Source organism: Hypanus sabinus, chromosome 3 (genome assembly GCF_030144855.1).
Source record: "Hypanus sabinus isolate sHypSab1 chromosome 3, sHypSab1.hap1, whole genome shotgun sequence".
Lineage (NCBI taxonomy): Eukaryota > Metazoa > Chordata > Chondrichthyes > Myliobatiformes > Dasyatidae > Hypanus > Hypanus sabinus.
Window position 1 is genome coordinate 95,125,472 of NC_082708.1, and position 22,070 is coordinate 95,147,541.

At 41.6% G+C, this 22,070-nt stretch overlaps 1 protein-coding gene across 1 annotated transcript in view; it reads left to right on the forward strand.

The window, feature by feature from the left end:
• LOC132391521 (caspase-6-like) overlaps positions 1–15,307 on the forward strand; it is a 36,051-nt gene extending 20,744 nt beyond the window's left edge. Inside the window, exons 4-7 of the mRNA XM_059964816.1 lie at positions 679–755; positions 9,125–9,300; positions 11,767–11,926; positions 14,161–15,307. Of these exons, the coding sequence (XP_059820799.1) occupies positions 679–755; positions 9,125–9,300; positions 11,767–11,926; positions 14,161–14,399 (652 nt within the window). The 3' untranslated portion in view covers positions 14,400–15,307. The remainder of the gene's footprint in view (positions 1–678; positions 756–9,124; positions 9,301–11,766; positions 11,927–14,160) is intronic.
• The last annotated feature ends 6,763 nt before the right edge of the window (positions 15,308–22,070 follow it).

The window sequence follows — 22,070 nt, forward strand, 5'->3', positions numbered from 1 at the left end:
CAAAGAGCATCTCTGAACACACAACATGTTGAACCTTGGATGGGCTACAGCAGCAGATCCACACCTGTAACTAATTTATTAGGTACACTCCTGCACTTATTAAAGTGACTTCTGAATGTATATTACAGTATCTTTTACTGGTCTGGCAGATTTTCTAGATGATTGAATGTTAATACCCAACACACTTTTATTTCAAACTACTGAAAGAACTTAGCAGGTTGTGCAGCATCCATGGAGGCAAAAGGATGGTCAAAGTCATGTATCAGGGAGCTGCTCAACCCATTGTGTTCTCCAGCCAATTTTGCTTCAGATTACGTTTCTGTTTGATTATTTGGAAGATGTTGGGAATTGATTGAATTCAAATTCAGTGGGATACTGAGTTCAGTGAGTTAAAAAAATAACAGGAAATAGAACCTGGTAAACTTAAGGTAAACTGGTAAACTTAAACTTTACCAGGTAAACCTGATAACCTGGTACTTTTCAGCTGGTGAAATATGCAGTCCAGACACAATCTCTGGCTGCAAATTTGCAAGTGCAATGGCAGCGATCTTCCTTGCAGTGTGATTGTTGCTAACTAGTGTGGATTTATTTTGGCAGATTCAAAGGGGGGTGGCTTTAAAAAGCTGCATTAAAGCTACTGTTGTGTAACTTGGCATGTACTTTATGCACTTCTATTAGGTTACGAGATCTGGGCTTTGATGTGTCCACTTACGACAATCTCAAATCAATAGACGTCATGGAGATAATTCACAAAGGTAATCTGTCAGATTCCAGCCTAGTTCATCAATTACTTGTTCCCAAGGAGGTGTGGGTAATACAATATTGACAGTTGTGGTACTTTTTCTCAAGGAAGTGTGGGTATTACAATAGTTGTTTGAAACTTCTAGGTTGAAAATTAAGTCAATTAAACACAATGATTCAGGCTTGGTGTGACATAATCAGAATCGGGTTTATTATCACCAGCATGTGACATGAAATTTGTTAACTTAGCAGCAGCAGTTCAAAGCAATACATAATCTGGCTGAGAGAAACATAATAAATAATAAATAACATAAAAATAATAAATGTAAATTTATTGCGTATATTGACTAGATTTTTTTAAAGGTGCAAAAAACAGAAATACTGTATATTTTTTTTAAAAAGTGAGGTAGTGTTCATGGATACAATGTCCATTTAGGAATCGGATGGCAGAGGGGAAGAAGCTGCTCCTGAATTGCTGAGTGTGTGCCTTCAGGCTTCTGTATCTCCTACAGTGAGAAAAGGGCATACCCTGGGTGCTGGAGGTCTTTAATAATAGATGCTGCCTTTCTGAGACACTGCTCCCTAAAGATGTCTTGGGTACTTTGTAGGCTAGTGCCCAAGATGGAGCTGACTAGATTTACAACCTTCTGCAGCTTCCCCTCCATTCCAGACAGTGATGCAGCCTGTCAGAGTGTTTTCCACAGTACAACTATAGAAATTTTTGAGTACTTGTTGACATACCAAATCTCTTCAAACTCCTGATAAAGTATAGCTACTGTCTTTCCTGCTTTATAACTACATCGATATGTTGCGACCAGGTTAGATCCTCAGAGATCTTGACACCCAGGAACTGCTCACTCTCTCCACTTCTGATCCCTCTGTGAGGATTGGTGTGTGTTCCTTCGTACCCTGTTAAGAAATTACTTCAAAAAAAAAGCTTTGTCATCATGAAGAATTCTGAATTTTATTTTGTCCTGGTTTTATAATTATCAGCCAAAAGCTTAGGGAGCCTTTCGAGGTGTCTGAAATTTAGCAGGCCATGAATGTGGTCACAGATGATGGTGCTGGAGGTCCCTCTCATCAAACCATAGGTGACTCCTCTCGGCCCACTGATTCCATGACAGCTGATGAAGAATTATTGGGCTCTTCCCCTCTCTGTTTTAGTCTGTAGCATTATAGGTTGCAGTTCCTTTTTTTTAAAAGAGATATCTGGATGCACACATTGAGAATTTCTGCCTCTGCAGCAGTTTCAGACATTGAATTTCAGATGTGGCCTGTTCTGTCTGTGCAGCTTTTCTCTCACCTCAAGTTTGAATTCCCCTTTGTCTGAAGAAAGCAGCAAGCTTATTCGATCATAGCTGACAGAAGAAAACTAATTGAAGAAGCATTGCAGTAAGCTAGTTGGAGAGGGAGAAACTTTTAGGCTTGGGTTGCAGAGAAAAGATGGAAACCTCATATGGCCTGGGGAGGAAAAGAGAAAGGGGATTTCAAATGTAGGATAGCTTTGGTCGGTGGCAAAGGTTGGGAAGTGAAACAGATGAAATCTGATGAGAGCAGCAGTTATCATGGGTATTCTCTGAAGAGGCAATAGAAGTAATCATCTTAGATCTAAAACAATTTCTAAGTTTTGTTTACATTAATGAACATGGGTAATTCAAGTTCCACAGAAATTTGACTTCCATGGGAATAGCGAAGATTGGACAAGACCTTCTGGCCATGAATGGTGTGCAGTAGAAATGTTCTGAAATAGGGACGGACCCTGAGGTGGGATGTTCATGAACCATTATTCACATAGAGAGTAATTCATAGAAAATGGATTGAGATGACATTTAGACAGATCATCCACGGAAGAGTTGATAGAGATATTGAGGCACCCATCCCAATGTTGGATAACATCCTCCTCTTTCTTGGGAGAGTCTGAGAATTGGAATGACTGCACATGATCGTAATGTATTTATAAGCTTCTATGTGTAGCAAAGAGAGAGTTTTTGGTATTTAGTTTGTATCAACAGATAAATCTTTAATTCCTGGAAAATGAAATGACTCCCCTCAAATCACATTTGTTACAACAGAATGGGTTGTATAATCTCATTTCAAAAGGCACTATAAAGTCCCTTCCCACCTGCACTCTCAGCACTTCATGGGTTCTAAATCTCCTTAACAATGTTCAATTCCCTGGCCTTGACCATTTCATTTTCACCATGGATGTCCAGTCCTTATACGCTTCTATCTATTCCCATGAAGCAGTCCTTAAAGTTCTGCTTCCTTCTCGACAAAACACCCAACTCCTTCCCCTCCATGACCATGCTCCTCCATCTGGCAGAACTGGTCTCCACCCTCAACAATTTCTCCTTTTGCAGCTCCCACTTTCTCCAAACTCAAGGGGTAGACATACACACCCACTTGGGCCACAGCTATGCCCACCTTTTCATTGGCTTCCTGGAACATTCCATAGCAGTGCTCCCCAAATCTTTCTGTGCAGTGTTGACAACTGTGCATTATTGGTGCTGCTTCCTGCACCATGCTCAGCTTGTCGATTTCATTTCATTAACTTGCACCCCTGCTCTTAGATTCATTCAATCCATTTCTGACATGTCTCTCCATTTTCTCTATCTCTCTGTCTCCATCTCTGCATACAAGCTGTTGAATGACATCTTTTATAAACCTATCTTAAGTGGTGCAGGGGGCAGGGATTCAGATTTCTAGTTCATTGGGAGCTCTTCTGGGGAAGGTACAACCTGTACAAAATGGGTGGGTTATACCTGAATCTGAGGGGACCCATATCCTTGAGGGCAGCATTGCTAGAATTGTTGGGAGGGTTTAAATTCATTTGGCAGTGGAATGGGAACTGGAGTTATAGTGCTGAGGGTGAGGTAGCTGGAAAATAGAGGCAGTGTGCAGTGAGACTGCTAGCAAGGCAAGGCTGATGATAGGGTAAAATTGCAGTCAACGGGATGAGTTTCAAAGTAAAAGGAGGTCAAAATCAAAAAGGGTAGTGAATACAGGATTGACACCAGCGTGGGATGATGAGTCAATCGGGGACCCTGAGGACTTGTGGAAACTGCGTGGTGGTTTATTTCAGACTTATAGTCTTTTAACATCTTTGGACTATTTTCACTGTGCCCATGGTCTGTTTTTTTAATCAATTATGCTATTGTTTGCACTGTTGTAACTATATGTCGTAAAAATGTGGCTTTGTGCAGGTCTTGTAGCTTTAGCTTTTGGTCTTGTTTGTCTGGTGGGATTGGAGCTCCTTTCCGAGGAACGCGCTAAGATGGTAGCACGATATTAATTTGCAGCAGCCTCTCCAGACTCTGGATTGGGGATTGCCAAACGTTATGTGGATTTTCTGGTGTAGTCTGTTTTGTCATGTGTTTTTGTGATATCATTCTGGAGGAACGTTGTCTCATTTTTTAACTGCGTTGCATTTGTGGTTTTTAAATAACAATAAACTGAATCTGAATCTGAAGTTGTTATAATTGAATGTACACAGTATATGGAATAAGGTAGATGATCTTGTAGCACTGCCACAGATTGGCATATATGAGTCCTGGCTGACAGAAGATTATAGCTGCGAGCTTAATGTCCAAAAATATACATTGCATTGAAAGGACAGACAAGTAGGCAAAAGGGGTGGTGTGGATCTGTTGGTTTAAAAATTAAATCAAATCATTTAGAAAGTGGTAACATAGAATTGGAAGGTGTAGAATCATTGTGGATAGCCCTAAGGAACTGCAAACCTTAAAAAGACCCTGATGGGAATTGTATTCAGACCCCAAATCAGTAGTAAAGGTGTAGTTTACAAGTTACAATGGGAGATAGAAATGCACGTCAAAAGAGCAATGTTATGATAGTCATGGGAAAGTTCAGTATGCAGGTAGGATGGGAAAATAAAGTTGATGTTGAATTTCATGATGAATTTCTAGAATGCCTATGCAATGGCTTTTTGGAAAGCTCGTAGTAGAGCCCACTAGGGGATCAGCTATTCTGGATTGGGTTTGTGCAATGAACCAGAATTGATTAGAGAGCTCAAGATAGAGGAACCCTTAAGGGTCAGTGCTCATAATATTGTAGAATTCACTCTGCAATTTGAGAAAAAGGTAAAGGTAGATGTATCAGTATTACAGTGCAGTAAAGGACATTACAAAGGTGTAAGAGAGGAGCTGGCCAGAATTGAGTGGAAGGAAACACTAGCAGGGATGATGGCAGAACACATTGGCTGGAGTTTATGGGAGCAATTTGGAAGGCGCAGGTTAGATACATTCCAAGGAACAAGAAATATTCTAATGGCTGACAAGAAGTCATAGCCAACATAGAAGCCAAAGAGGGGGCATATAATAGAGCAAAAATTGGTGGGAAGCTAGAGGATTGGGAAGCTTTTAAAAAGCAAAAGAAAGCATCTTAAAAACGCCTTACAAAAGGAAAAGGTGGAATTAGAAGGTAAGCTAGCCAATTATATTAAAGAGGATTCCAGAAGTTTCTACAGATAAATAAAGTGTAAAAAAGAGGCAAGTGCAGATATCAGAATACTGGAAAATGATGCTGGAGGGGTACTAATGGGGTACTAAGAAATGGCAGACAAGCTGAATCAGTCTTCACTGTGGAAGACACTAGCAGAATGGTGGTAGTTCAAGAGTGCTGGGGAGTTGTTTCCGTTCCTAGGGAGAAGCTGTTGGGAAAACTGAAAGGACTGAAGGTTGATAAGTCACCTGGACCAGATGGCCTCCAACCCAGGGTTCTAGCAGGTGGCTGAAGAGATTGTGGAGGCATTAGTAGTAATCTTTCAAGAATCAATGGATTCTAGCATAGTTCCAGAGGAATGGAAAATTTCAAATGTCACTCCACTCTTCAAGAAGGGAGAGAGGCAGAATTGAGGAAACTACAGGTCAGTTAGACCTCAATGGTTGGGAAGGTATTGGAGTTGATTGTTAAGGATGTGGTTTGGGATACTTGGAAGTACATCATAAAATGATTTCCTCAACATGGTTTTCTTAAGGGAAAATCTTGTCTAGCAAATCTTTAGAATTCTTTGAAGAAGTAACAGGCAGGATAGACAAGGGGGATTCTGTTGATGTTGTTTACTCGGATTTTCAGAAGGCTTTTGACAAGGTTCCACTTATGAGGCTGCTTAACAAGTTAAGAGCCCTTGGTATTACAGGAAAGATACTAACAGGAATAGAGCACTGGCTGATTGGTAGGAGGTTGAACAGTGGGAATAAAGGGAGCCTTTTCTGGTTGTCTGCCAATGACCAGTGGTGTTCCACAGGGATCTATGTTGGGACAGCTTTCTATGTTATCATTGATTTGAATGACAGAACTGTGGCCAAGTTTGTGGATGATACAAAGGCAGGTGGAAGGGCAGGTAGTGTTCAGGAAGCAGAGAGTCTACAGAAGGATTTGGATAGATTTGAAGAGTGGAAAAGAAGTGACAGATGGAATACAGTGTCAGAAGGTGTATGCATTATGGTAGAAGAAATAAAAGTATAGAGTGTTTTCTAGATGGAGAGAGAACATAAAAATCTGTGGAGCAAAGGGACTTGGGAGTCCTCATGCAAGATTCCCTAAAGGTTAATTTGAGTTGGTGATGAGGAAGGCAAATGTAATGTTAGCATTCATTTCGAGAGGACTAGAATATAAAGTACTCATGAGCCCTCACTTGGAGTATTGAGAGCGGTTTTGGGCCCCTTATCTTAGAAAGGATGTGCTGACATTGTAGAGGATCTATATGAGGTTCACTAAAATCCTTCCAGGATTGAAAGTGTTATCACATGATGAGCATGTGATGGCTCTTATCCTGTAATCACTAGAATTCAAAAGAATGAGGGGTGATCTCATTCAAACCAATCAAATGTGGAATTTGTTACTGCAAGTGGCCATGGGGGCCAAGTCATTGGGTATATTTAAGGCAGAGGTTGATGGATTCTTGATTAGTCAGGACATGAGTGAAAGCAGGAAACTGGGGCTGACATGGAAATGGATCATCCATGATGAAAACGTGGAGCAGATTCAATGGGCTAAATGGCCTAATTTTGTCCTATATCTTATGGTCGATACCTCTTCCCACCTTGTCTTCTGTAAAAAAAAAAAGGCCTATTCGCTATTCTCAGTTCCTTCAGCTCCACCATATCTGTTCCTGTCGTGGTTTTTTTTTATATTGGAGAATAAAGTTGCAACGTTTGCTGTGTGGCCAGAACTATGTGACCAGCCTTGTGTTTGCTATTTACTATGTATCCAACTTATTAGCCAGAATGTGATCTCTGTATTGTCTCTGTACTATTGAACACATCAGTGACTTAAGAATGTAGCTAACAGTGAAAGTAAGCATGTTGAGATAACGGTGGTAGACGGGATCGTGGAGTGGTGTGATGGTGTGAGAACCAGTCAAAGCCAGGAAGGGGGACACGTGTTCCAAGGAGTAGACTAGACAGGATCGTGCGATGGTGTGAGAACCAGTCAAGGCACTAGAACAAGTATATGCCAATGAAACTGAGGTAAGAAATTACTATAAAGAATACTGTGAACTAGGCTGGGCAGACAATTAATGAGCGTGTCCGCGTAAAACATTCATAGCTCAACTGATACTGCATTATAAGCTGTTTCAGTGTAGGTGTCTAGCACCTTGTTCCTCCTGTCTGTCTCCTGCTAACAGTTCCTCCGCATCACTTACCTCGGACTCCTCACCTGATTGTCCTTGTGGGACTACCCTCGTGCAGTGATTCAGGTGGAGCGTCCTTCTACCTGAACTGCGGTGGGTGATGCCTTGGTCACCGTAAAGGGTCCTTCCCTTCTCGACTCGTTCCACTTTCTCCGAAAAGCTTAATTGTCTGCCCAGCCTAGTTCACAGTATTCTTTATAGTAATTTCTTACCTTAGTTTCATTGGCATATACTTGTTCTAGTGCCTTGACTGGTTCTCACACCATCGCACGATCCTGTCTAGTCTACTCCTTGGAACACGTGTCCCCTTTCCTGGCTTTGACTGGTTCTCACACCATCACACCACTCCACGATCCCGTCTACCACCGTTATCTCAACATGCTTACTTTCACTGTTAGCTACATTCTTAAGGCACTGATGTGTTCAATAGTACAGAGACAATACAGAGATTACATTCTGGCCAATAAATTGTATACATAATAAATAGCAAACACAAGGCTGGTCACATAGTTCTGGCCACATAGCAAAAGTTGTAACTTTATTCTCCAATATTCCCAGGGTGAGTCATCTCTGACGTCCTGCTTCTTCAAAGAACATGGTTTCCCTTCCTCCACCCTTCATGCTGCCCTCTCTTGCATTTCATCCATTTTCCGAACTTGCATTCTCACCCCATCTTCCTGCTGCCTTAAAATTGATGAGTTCCTCTTCTCCTTACCTACCATCAAGCACCCCATTACCTCTTCCCACACACCCCACGCTCTGATTTTCATAGGGACCACTCCCAACATGATTTCCTTGTTCATTTGGCTCCCTCCACTCATTTTCACCCTGCGAGTAGTCAAAGTGCTATACCTACCCATTCTCCTCCTCCCTCACCTCCATGCAGGGCCCCAAACAGTCCTTCCTGACAAGGCAACACTTTGCCTGAGAATCTGTTTCAGTCACCTATCGTATCTGGTGCTTTTGTTGCGGCCCTCTTCTACATTGGTGAGACCCAATGTAAATTGGGAGACCACTTTGTCGAACACCTCCACTCCATCTGCCAAAAGCAGGATTTCCTGGTGATCAAACGTTTTAATTCCTATCCCCAATTTCTGTTCTAATATGTCGGTCCATGGCCACCTCCTGCAATGATGAGGCCACTCTCAGGGTGGAGAAGGAACACCTCATATTCTATCTAAGTAGCCTCTAACCTGATAGCACGAATACCAATTTCATCTGGTTTTTTTTTCCTTTTTACTTCTCCCCTGCCTCAGCCTCCTTCTATTCCCCACTGTGGCCTCTTAGCTCTTCTCCTCACCAGCCTATCTCCTCCCCCGGTGCCCCTCCTCCTTCCCTTTCTACTATGGTCCGCTCTCCTATCCGATTCCTTCTTCTCGAGCCTTTTACCTTTCCTACCCACCTAGCTTCACCTATCACCTTATAGCTAGCCTCCCTGCCCCCACCCACCTCTTTATTCTAGTATTTCCTCCCTTTCTTTCCAGTCCTGATGAAGGGTTTTAAGCCGAAATGTCAACTGCTTATCCATTTCCATTGATGCTGTCGGACCTACTGAGTTCCTCCAGCATTGTGTGTGTGGGTGTGTGGGTGTGTGTGTGTGTTGCTCTGGATTTCCAGATTCTGCAGAATCTCTTGTAATTATGAAGATCTAGGCTGCATATGATAATATTGTTGATATTTGCTTATTATTCTGAATCAGGGTTTGACTATTTTCTCCTTTGATCACAGTGGCCACTTCAGATCATTCTGATGCAGATTGCTTCTTGTGCATCTTCCTTAGTCATGGGGAGAACAATCATGTTTTCGCTTACGATGGAAAGATAAACCTACAGGACATAACTGCCCGTTTTAGAGGGGACAAGTGCTCTTCTCTGGTCGGAAAACCTAAGATATTCATAATTCAGGTAAAGTAGATCAAAAGATTTTGTGACTATAAGAGCAAAAACTGGATGCTTTCTATTTTTCTGAAGATATTGAAGTGTTTTTTTTTTGAAGTATTGATGCTGCATTTGGGACACTAATATGTGATTGGAAGGTTAAATGATAACCCTTAGTCTTAGTGCACAGAATGTCTATCAAGTTCTCTGTATGTCTACACAAAATGTCTATTTATATTTCAGTCACAAAGTAGTGGTACTATTATCAGTAAAGCATCATTCATAGAAAATTCAAATAATGAAAGTCCATGACCTGTCACTTAGCAGATTTTTAAAATATTACAGTGGATCTTGGTTAATTGGGACGCATTGGGAACAGTACATTTTGGCGCAGTTAAGCAGCTGCCACAATTAGTTGAAGATTCATGGAAATAGTTAAAAGGCATGAAAAAAGACAAACTGAGTAACAAATTATGTATTTTAATGAAATGCACAACAAATTTGAAGACTAACAATATTAGTGCAGATTATACTAGTGCCTTCATGCAATGCAGTCAATGACTGAATCTTCCAAATCTTCATTTTTATTGTAACATTTAAGATTATTGTCGATACCTTCAAATTCTTCATATTTCCTAATTTGTCTTGGTCTCTGCAGTTCCTTTGGATTCATCAGCTGCATGGAGAAAGGGAGCCTTTTACATGGGCAAAGGCTTACTCTCCATATTGTGCTCAGCTGTACACTTCATTATTAAACTGCAGAATATGTATAATTTGCAGATCTGCGATTTAAATAACTTTCCAGGACCTAATGTCAAGAAACATTACAAGTATGAGTTACAATGAGAATATAGTGAGACTTGAGTTTTTTAACCTTTCTTCAAAAAGAGGTTGAATTGTGACCTTAATCTGAATTGTAATCAAGGCCCAAAACTTCGTCACTACCTCCTCCCATAGATGCTGTCTGGCCTGCTGAGTTCTGCCAGCATTTTGTGCTTTTATTTATTTCTAGCGTCTGCAGATTCACTCGTGTTGTAATCAAGGTGAATCTACTTCAGCGCTGCTGGTAAATGTGTTAACACCTGTACATTGTCATATCAACTGAGCATTTGCAACATTTTCCATTTGTTTAATTGTCTTGCCTCCCAGCCATTGGAATACATTCTTAGTGTGGGGTTTGCCCCCTCTCTGCACTCATTTCCCCTGCATGAAAACCAGAGTGAAGAGTCTCTCTTATAAGATGTAGTTCAATTACTAAAGCATTAAACAATCCGAGGACTAACCATGGTGATCAAGGTACGGTGTTGATTTCTGAATAAAGTTAATCAGGTTGAAAAGTCTGGAATTTTAAAAAATGGTAGTTCCAGTACAAGGATACTTTTGCACTAAGGAACTAAAATTGAGAAACCTGTTGGAATTCTTTGAGGAAGTGACAGGTAGGATAGACAAAGGAGAGTCAGTGGATGCTGTTTACTCTGATTTTCAGAAGGCCATTGACAGATGCCTGATGTGAGGCTGCAGGGTCAGTGTTTGGGACCACTTGTTTTTACGCTGTATATGAATGATTTAGATGATGCAATAAATGGCTTTGAGGCCAAGTTTGCAGATAATACAAAGATTGGTGGAGGGGCAGGTAGTGTTGAGGAAACAGGCAGGATGCGGAAGGACTTAGACAGATTCGGAGAATGGACGAGACAGTGGCAAATGAAATACGATGTTGGAAAATGCATGGTCGTGCACTTTGGTAGTAGAACTAAATGTGTGGACTATTTTATAAACAGAGAGAAAATCCAAAAATCTGAAATGCAAAGGGACTGGGGAGTCTTTATTCAGAACACCCTGAAGGTTAATTTGCAGTTTGAGTTGGTGGTGAGGAAGGCAGATGCCATGTTAGCATTCATTTCAAGAGATCTAGAATACAAGAGCAGGGATGTGATGCTGAGGCTTTATAAGGCACTGGTGAGGCCTCACCCTGAGTATTGTGAACAGTTTTGGGCTCCTCATCTTAGAAGAGATTTGCTGGTATTAGAGAGGGTCCAGTGGGGGTTCATAAGAATGATTCCAGGAATGAAAGGGTTATCATACAAGGAATTTTTGATGGCTCAGGGTCTGTACTGCTGGAATTTAGGATAAGAGGGGGATCTCATTGAAACCTTTTGAATGTTGAAAGCCTAGATGGAGTAGATGTAGAAAGGATGTTTTCCATGGTGGGAGAGTCACAGGCAGCTGTGGAGGCCAAGTCATTGGGTGTATTTAGTGCAGAGGTTGATAAGTTCTTGATTGGACATGGCATCAAAGGTTACGGGGAGAAGGCTGGAAAATGGGGTTGAGGAGGGGAAAAAAAAAGGATCAGCCATGATTGAATGGCAAAGCAGACTCAATGGGCCAGATTATCTAATTCTGCTCTGCAATCTTATGGTCTAAATGCTGTATCCATCAATAATTGTGTGAATTACTCTTTCTGTTTTAATCAATCTGATCTTAATTTTTCAGGCATGCCGAGGGGACAAACATGATGATCCAGTGATGCCCAAAGATGAGGTGGATTCGGTTTGTGAACTCCCAGCAGAAAATGAGGTTGTTGTTGATGCCGGAACGATGCACACACTACCAGCTGGCGCCGATTTCGTAATGTGCTACTCAGTAGCTGAAGGTAACAAACTGTAGCGGGTTTGGCCAACATCCATCCTTCATGTACTGTTTGGAACTTCTCATCCCACAAGTTGAACAGAAAAGCAATATCCCCTTGAAATCGCTGGTTCATTTACACTGGAGCTGCAGTTCAATAACCTTCGACTCATATAGGTGATAGATGGGAACTACGGGGAGGTGGAAGGAAGCAGGTAACTGGGTGCCTGTCAGGAGAAGGAAGGGAAATGGACAGCTAGTGCAGAGTGGCTGCACTCCTCCGTCAATAACAAGTTTACAGCTTTGGATACTGGTTGGGGGAGAATGGCCTACCGAGGGAAGACATAGCAATTGGGTCTCTGGTGTTGTTGCTCAGGAGGGAAGGGGGCGGCTTTAGTGATAGGGGATTCCATAGTTAGAAGAGTAGACACAAGATTCTGTGAACACGATAGAGCCACCCGGATAGTATGTTGCCTCGCAGGTGCCAGGGTCAGGGATGTCTTGGATGGGTATCACGATATTTTAAAGGGGGAGGGTGAGCAGCCAGAAGTCTTGGTGCATTTTGGCACTAATGAAATAGGTAGGGAAAAGGAGGAGGTCCTGAAGAGAGAATTTAGGGAGCTAGGTAAAAAGCTGATAAACAAGACCTGCAGGGTAGTAATCTCTGGACTGCTGCTTGTGCCGTGCATCAGTGAGGGTAAGAATGGGATGATCTGGCAGGTGAATGTGTGGCTGAAGAGCTGGTGCAGGCAGGGTTTCAGATTTCTGGATCACTGGGATCTCTTCTGAAGAAGGTATGACCTGTTATGGAACAGGTTTATACCTAAACCGGAGAGGGACCAATATCCTCGTGAGCAGGTTTGCTAGAACTGTTGGGGAGGTGGGTGGAAACAGAGGCAGTGTGTAGTGAGACTGTCAGGAAGGACTGGAGACTGATAAAGCAAAATAGCAGTCAGTGGGACGAGTTACAGTGTAACGGTGACAAAATCAAAAAGGATGATGAATACAGGACTGAGGGTGCTGTACTTGAATGCACACTGTATGCAGAATAAGGTAGATGATCTTGGAGTGCAGTTAGAGATTCTGGGCATTACTGAGTCATGGCTGAAAGAAAATTATACTTAGGAGCTTAACATCCAGAGCTTAACATTTTATCAAAAGAACAGGCAGGTAGCCAGAGGGGGTGGGGTGGCTTTGTTGGTTTTAAAAAAAAAAGAAATTAGATCTTTAGAAACAGATGACATAGGATCAGAAGATGTAGAATTGTTGTGGGTAAAATTAAGGAGATGAAAAGGTAAAATATCGCTGATGAGAGTTATATACAGCCTCCAAACAAGAGCCAGGATTTGGGCTACAATTTATAAAGAGAGATAGAAAATGCATGTCAAAAGGACAATGTTACGTAGTTATGGAGGATTTCAATATGCGGGTAGATTGGGAAAATCAGGTTGGTGCTGATTTTGGATCCCAAGAGAGAGAATTTGTAGAGTGCCTATGAAATGGCTTTTTGGAGCAGCTTGTGGTTGATCTCACTAGGGGATCAGCTATTCTGGATTGAGAGTTGTGTAATGAACCAGAATTGATTAGAGAGCTTATATCATCTTATTAGAGGGGTAGGAAGGTAGGCAGAGTGGTTGGCATGGAACTACTGGTAAAGAATGGCTTCAAATCCTTATAAAGATGTGACATAGGATCAGAAGATGGTGAATCCTTTTATGGGTTGAGTTAAGAAACTGCAAAGGTTAAAAGGACCCTGATGGCAGTTATATACAGGCCTCCCAACAGTAGCTGGGATGTGGACCACAGATTACAACAGGAAATAGAAAAGGCAAATCAAAATGGCAGTGGGAGATTCCAGCATGCAGGTAGATTGGGAAAATCAGGTTGGAAATGGATCTCAAGAGTGAGTTTATTGAATGCCTACAAGATGGCTTCTTAGAGCAGTTTTTTGTTGAGTCTGCTAGGGGGTCAGCAATGCTGGATTGTGTATTATGTAATGAACCGGAGATAATTAGGGAGCTTAAGGTAAAAGAACCCCTAGGAGGCAGTGATCACAATATGATTAAATTCAACTTGAAATTTGATAGGGGAAAAAGTAAAGTCTGACATAGCAGTATTTCAGTGGAGGAAAGAAAATTACAGTGGTATGAGAGAGTAATTGGAACTCCCCTTTTTAAAAAAAAAACAAAATAATACAATATAATTTTACTTTAAAATTAAATCCTTTTTGTCTTAAATTTCTGATTTTTTTTACATTAGGTTTCTACTCTCATCGAGAAACCATAAATGGTTCCTGGTACATTCAGGATCTTTGCAAGGCAATCGAAACCTATGGCTCACAGTTCGAGTTCACAGAACTTCTGACGCTGGTGAATAGGAAGGTGTCACAGCGAAGTGTGCTTAACAGTACTGAGCGTACTGCAATAGGGAAGAAACAAATCCCCTGCTTCTCTTCGATGCTTACAAAGAAATTGTATTTCAAACCAAAAACTCCATAGCCATTTATAAGTTGTTTGCTTAGCTGTCTGTTTTATTTGGACAAATGAGAAAATTAGAAAGTTATTAAATCATTGTGATTTTAAGTCTGCGCTTTTGTAGAATTAATTTTGAAATGTAATAGTTAAAGGGCTATTGGATGTCCAACTGTGACCATAAAACAATGAACAGCAAAACTGACAGTCAACTAATACAAATATTTTGGCCATGATAACAATTGCACAATCATGAAATATGATTTACATAATTGGTTTACCAAAAGCTATATTGTGCTTCAATCAAATCATATAGAAAGTTTAGTTAGAATTATGTCCATCTTTAAAAATACTTAAAATTATATGGCTGTACCATTTTTGTTTAAAACTGGGTGTAGTGTGCTGCTTAGACATCTGCTCAGTCTCCACAACTTCTGAAGGGCAATTAAATCATGCTTTTAGATATGATCATAACAGTCCAGTCTTCATACAGTAAGTTAATTTTGGAAATGAAAAATGGAAATGGAGTTTTTAAAAAAAATAATGAAAGGTATTTTTTTCTACCCAGCATTTTTTTTTAAACCTAGTTATTTTTGTAGATCTAGTGCTTATTCTATTGTCTTCCCTCCAATACTCTTCAATGAAGCACTAATCAATTAATTTAATGCATGTGGCTTTTTCTTGGTGTGAGCTTTGTGTTAAATGTGCTGTTCAGGGTAAAATTCTGTCAGAGAATCTCAGGCAACCTATTTGTTCCAAATCCCTTTTTCCTTGGAGGCATATGTGAGAATTTAGTGCCTTTACCTATTTCACAGAAATAGACTATGGATGTGAAATCAGCTGTGTATTTGTTTAGTTGTAAGACAGACAATGTGAATTTTTTGTAATCTTGAACAATTCTAAATAAATGTTGGATCACTGATTTTGATACTCAATCATGTTTGCGTTTTGTACCAGTAACACAAGTCTAAAATTCCAGTCATTCTGAAATGTTGATAATTAATAAGCTAAATTTTAGGTGAATAGTCTAAATAGGTTATGAAGTTAAATGGTGTCCTTGTGCTTGACGATATCCCAACAAGCTTTAGAATTGAAAGAACCTACTCTGGTTTATGGCAACGACACAAGCAGCTATCATGAAAATTGGAACATAGAGAAAAGGAGTAGGCTATCCGTTCCCTTATGCCTGCTGCTCATTGTTCACGATTGTGGCTTTTCTATTTTTCTGTTTTCTGCACAACCCCATCTCCCTTGATTCCCTCAATGTCCAGAAGTTTTTGAACCTGTTATTTTGAATAAATCAGTGATTGTAGTGGGCAATTTCAAAAACACCCCACCTGCTGAGTGAGGAATTTCTATGCATTCTGATTTTATTCTCGCAAACTACACTGCCCCTCATGAATCTTCACTGCATTCCCTCCATGGACCAACCTCTGGTCCCATCCACACCATTTGCCACTTGGAATCATACAGGCTCTTCAGCCTAACTCATCCATGCCAGCCATGATGCCCACCAACCTCACTTTTACCTATATCCTTCTAAACCCCTCCTATCCAAGTACATGTCCACATGTTTTTAAATGTTGTTATACTTGCCACAGCCATTTTCTCTGCAGCTGATCCATGGGCACACCACTCTTTGTGAGTTTGTGCCCCTCAGGTCCCTTTTCAAATTTTTCACCTCTCAACTTAAAGCTATGCCCTCTAATTTTTTGGTTCCCTTCGCTGGGGAAAAAGTTCCTCCTTCAATCCTGCTGAAGGGTCTTGGACCAAAACATCAACTGTACTTTTTTTTCATAGACATTGCCCAGCCTGCTGAGTCTTGACATTTAGCGTGTGTTGCTCGGATTTCCAGCATCTGCAGGTTTACTCGTTTCCCTATCTATCCTTTACCTTTTTGCACCTTGTGCATTGGGTGACATTTTATTTTTGCAGTTTCCCTAGTGTTTGTTTTCTTTGAGGCTGAGTTGTTAGTTTGATGCTCAACCCAGCATGGATGGAATGTGTGCAGGGAGCTGGTTGGATTTGAACCTGGGACCATTCATCACGAAGTCCAGTGTTGATGCCACTACACCACCATCCAGCTATCACTCTATCTATAATCCCTCACTATTTTCTGCACCTCCATAAGGTCATCCCTCAATCTGCTAGTTCCATAGAATATAACTTTATTGTCATTGCTCAAGACGAGATTGCAGTGCTACTCCAGTCTCTGTAAAAATATTTACAATGTGTATGGCATTCCTATATTTACTTTGATAGTCCATGACACTCAAAGGCCACTGGCAAGCTGGGGTGTTTGCATTATTTGGCTGTAGAGCTGCCCTGAGGAATAAACTGTTTTATCAGTCTTACTGCCTTGGCTAAGATATTTCTGTGTCCCTTATCAGATGGTGGGAGATTGAACAGACGGTGTCCCGGATGGAATGGATCTTTAATGATATTACAATTGCGCTATAGGCATTGAGAGTAGTAGAATGTTTCCAGGCCCAGCAGTTGAGTCCTAATCTCCTGTTACAGTGCTTTCTGATTAATTCCTAGCCAGTCCAACCTCTCCCTATAACTCAGGTTCTTATCCTGCTTCCTTGTAAATCTTCGACATGCTTTTTCCAGTTTAAGGATGTCATTCCTATAATAGACCAATTAATTAAAACACCCAAGTGCAGTTTTTGGCAATGTCTTGTACCACTTGTAACATAGTGTTGCAATTCCAATAGAGCTGTGGCTGATGAAAGCCAGCATGTCCATCTGTGACGGCTGCTTTTAATCAACTATGTATTTGTACTTCTTCACAAGTCCTTCTGCTCCACGACACTGCCCAGGTACAACCATTCACTGTTTGAACCCCACCTGGATTAGAACTGGGCAGAGAAGTGGCAGATTGAGCTCATTCTGGAAAAGTGTGAAGTGATACACTTCATAAGATCAAACTTGAAGAGGGAATACAAGGTCTTTGGCAGGAACACAGGGCAGAGGAAGAGGGGTCTTGGAGTCCAAGACCATGGGTCCCGAGGTTAGTAGGGTGGTTCAGAGGGTCTATGGTGCATTGGCCTTCATTAGTTGAGGAATTTACTTCAACACTCGTGAGGTAAAGTTACAGCTCTAAAAAAAACTCTAGTTAGACTACACATAAAGTAATGTCCTCAGTTCTGGTTGCATCATTATATGAAGGATGTGGAAACTTTAGAGAAGGCACAGAGATTTACCAGAATGCTGTGTGGATTAGAGAATACGTCCATTAGGAAAGTGAGCTATGGCTTTTCCCTTCAGGGTGACAGAAAATGAGAGGTAACTTGATGGAGTCATAGAATACTGCGGCACAGAAGCAGGCCCTTTGGCCCATCTAGTTTGTGCCAATCTATTCTACCTAGTCCCATCAACCTGCACCTGGAACATAATCGTCTGTACCCCTTCCATCCATGTATTTGTCCAAATTTCTCTTATGTCAAATGTCAAATGGATATCCACCATTTCTGCTGGCAGCTCACACCACACTGACCTGTGGGTGAAGAAGTTGCTCTTAAACATTTCACCCTTAACCCATGACTTCTACTAGTCTCACACAACCTCAATAGAAAAAGGCTGCTTGTATTTACAGTAACTATATCCGTCAATTTTGTATACCCTATCAAATCTTCCCTCATTCTCCTGTACTACAGGGAATAAAGTCTGAGCTTGTAACTCAGGTCCTCGAGACCCGGCAACATCCTTGTAAATTTTCTTTGTACTCTTCCAACCTTGTTGACATCTTTCCAGTAGGTCGGTGACCAAAACTGCACACAGCACTCCAGATTATGCCTCACTAACATCTTATACAACTTCCAACAAATCATCCCAACTTCTGTAACTCAGTACTTTGATTTATGAAGGCTAACGTGCCAAAAGCTTTCTTTACAACCCTATCTACCTGTGACGCAAATTTTCCCAATCCCTCTGTTCTCCTGCATTGCACAGTGCTCTATCGCTCATTGTGTAAGTCCTGCTCTAGCTCATCCTCCCAAAATGGATCATCTCACAATTGTCTACATTAAATTCCATCTGCCATTTTTCAGTCCATTTTTGCAGTTGGTCCTGATCCCATTCTCACTGTCCACTACATCCCAATCTTGGTATTATTTGCAAATTGGCTGATCCACTTTACCATATTCTCATCCAGATTGTTGATATCAATGACCAAGAACAACGGACCCAGCTAGGTTCTCCCACTAGGCCAATTTTATACTTCATCCTGAATGCCAAGCAACAGAACCTTCTGCACCAGCCTCCCATATGGGATGTTCTCAAAGATTTGCAAAAGCCTATGTAAACAACATCCACTGCCTTTCTGTCATCAGCTTTCCTAGTAACCTCCTGCGAACTCTCTGTAAGATTGATGGGATATGGCCAACCACACACAAAGCCATGATTTGTATTCCTATTCATTTACTACTCTATCCAAATACTTAAAAATCATGCAAAGAGAGTGAGGCGCTATGTTAAAGGACTGGACCTACAGGGTTGTGATCTGGGGATCTGGGGGAATGCCATACTAGATCTAGTATTAGGTAATGAACCGGGTCAGGTCACAGATCTGTCAGTGGGTGAGCATCTGGGGGACAGTGATCATCACTCCCTGACCTTTAGCATTATCATGGAAAAGGATAGAATCCGAGAGGACAGGAAAATTTTTAATTGAGGAAGGGCAAATTATGAGGCTATAAAGCTAGAACTTGCTGGTGTGAATTGGGATGATGTTTTTGCAGGGAAATGTACTATGGACATGTGGTCGATGTTTAAGGATCTCTTGCAGGATGTTAGGGATAAATTTGTCCCGGTGAGGAAGATAAAGAATGGTAGGGTGAAGGAACCATGGGTGACAAGTGAAGTCGAAAATCTATTCAGGTAGAAGAAGGCAGCATTCATGAGGTTTAGGAAGCAAGGATCAGATGGGTCTATTGAGGAATATAGGGTAGCAAGAAAGGAGCTTAAGAAGGGGCTGAGAAGAGCATGAAGGGGGCATGAGAAGGCCTTGGCGAGTAGGGTAAAGGAAAATCCCAAGACATTCTTTAATTATGTGAAGAACAAAAGGATGACAGGAGTGAAGGTAAGACTGATTAGAGATAAAAGTGGGAAGTTGTGCCTGGAGGCTGTGGAAGTGAGCGGGGTCCTCAATGAATACTTCTCTTCGGTATTCACCACTGATGATGGTGAGGACAATATGAGTGAGGTTGATGTTCTGGAGCATGTTGATATTAAGGGAGAGGAAGTGTTGGAGTTGTTAAAATACATTAGGACGGATAAGTCCCCGGGCCCTGATGGAAGATTCCCCAGGCTGCTCTACGAGGCAAGGAAAGAGATTGCTGAGCCTCTGGCTAGGATCTTTATGTCCTCGTTGTCCATGGGAATGGTACTGGAGGATTGGAGGGAAGCGAATGTTGTCCCCTTATTCAAAACAGTTAGTAGGGATAGTCTGGGTAATTATAGACCAGTGAGCCTTACATCTGTGGTGGGAAAGCTGTTGGAAAAGATTCTTAGAGATAGAATCTATGGGCATTTAGAGAATCATGGTCTGATCAGGGACAGTCAGCATGGCTTTGTGAAATGCAGATTGTGTCTAACAAGCCTGATAGAGTTCTTTGAGAAGGTGACCAGGCATATAATTGAGGGTAGTGCAGTGGATGTGATCTACATGGATTTTAGTAAGGCATTTGATAAGGTTCCACACGATAGGCTTATTCAGAAAGTCAGAAGGCATGGGATCCAGGGAAGTTTGGCCAGGCGGATTCCGAATTGGCTTGCCTGCAGAAAGCAGAGGGTCATGGTGGAGGGAATACATTCGGATTGGAGGGTTGTGACTAGTGGTGTCCCACAAGGATCGGTTTTGGGACCTCTACTTTTCGTGATTTTTATTAACCACCTGTATGTAGGGGTAGAAGGGTGGGTTGGCAAGTTTGCAGATGACACAAAGGTTGGTGGTGCTGTGGATAGCGTAGAGGATTGTCGAAGATTGCAGGGAGACATTGATAGGATGCTGAAGTGGGCTGAGAAGTGGCAGATGAATTTCAACCCGGAGAAGTGTGAGGTGTTAGACGTTGGAAGGAGAAACTCCAAGGCAGAGTACAAAGTAAATGGCAGGACACTTAGTAGTGTGGAGGAGCAGAGGGATCTGGGGGTACATGTCCACAGATCCCTGAAAGTTGCCTCACAGGTAGATAGGATAGTTAGGAAAGCTTATGGGGTGTTAGCTTTCATAAGTCAAGGGATAGAGTTTAAGAGTCGCGGGGTAATGATGCAGCTCTATAAAACTCTGGTTAGGCCACACTTGGAGTATTGTGTCCAGTTCTGGTCACCTCACTATAGGAAGGATGTGGAAGCATTGGAAAGGGTACAGAGGAGATTCACCAGGATGCTGCCTGGTTTAGAGAGTATGCATTATGATCAGAGATTAAGGGAGCTAGTGCTTTACTCTTTGGAGAGAAGGAGTTTGAGAGGAGATATGATAGAAGTATACAAGATATTAAGAGGAATAGATAGAGTGGACAGCCAGTGCCTCTTTCCCAGGGCACCACTGCTCAGTACAAGAGGACATGGCTTTAAGGTAAGGGGTGGGATATTCAAGGGGGACATTAGAGGGTTTTTCACTCAGAGAGTGGTTGGTATGTGGAATGCACTGCCTGAGTCAGTGGTGGAGGCAGATACACTAGTGAAATTTATGAGACTACTAGACAGGTATATGGAGGGAATTAAGGTGGGGATGTTATATGGGAGGCAGGGTTTAAGGGTTGGCATGACATTGTGGGCCGAAGGGCCTATACTGTGATGTATTGTTCTATGTTCTATTGCAAAAAACATAGGATTGTGATGGTAGGTGATTTTAACTTTCCACATATTGATTGGGATGCCCATAGTGTAAAAAAGATGGATGGGAAAGAGTTTGTCAAATGTGTAGGAAAGTTTCCTTAATCAGTACATAGAAGTGCCAAATAGAGGGAGTGCAATTCTAGATCTCCAGGTGGCAGAAGTTTGTGTGGGGGAACACTTTGCATCTGGTGATCAGAATGCCATTAGTTTCAAGATAATTATGGAAAAGGATAGGTCTGACCCTTGAGTTGAGATTCTAAGTTGGAGAACAGCCAACTTTGATGGTATCAGAAAGGATCTGGCAAATGTTGATTGGGACAGGCTGTTTTTTGGCAAAGGTGTACTTGGCAAGTGCTAGGCCTTGAAGAGTAAAATTTGGAGAGTACAGAGTTTGTATGTTCCTGTCAGAATAAAAGGATAACAGAATTAGGGAACGTTGGTTTTCAAGAGATATTGGAGCACTGGTTATGAAAAGGAGATGCATAGGAGGTATAGGCAGGTAGGAAGAAATAAGGCACTTATCGACTATAAGCAATTCAAATAAGCACTTAAGAAAGAAATCAGGGTGGCTAAAGGAAGGCATGAAGTTGCTCTAGCAGACAAGTTTAATGAGAATCCTAAGGGCTTCTACAGATATATTCAGAGCAACAGGATAGCAGGGGTCAACACTGGTCCTCTGAAACATCAGAGTGGTAATCGATGCATGGAGCTGAAAGAGGTGGGGGAGATCTTAAGTGGATTTTTTTAAATCTGTATTAAGTCAGGACACAGACACAGAATCTATAGAAATGAGGCAAAGGAGCAGTGAGGTGTTGGGCCTTGTAGAGATTATAAAGGAGGAGGTGTTTGCTGTCTTGA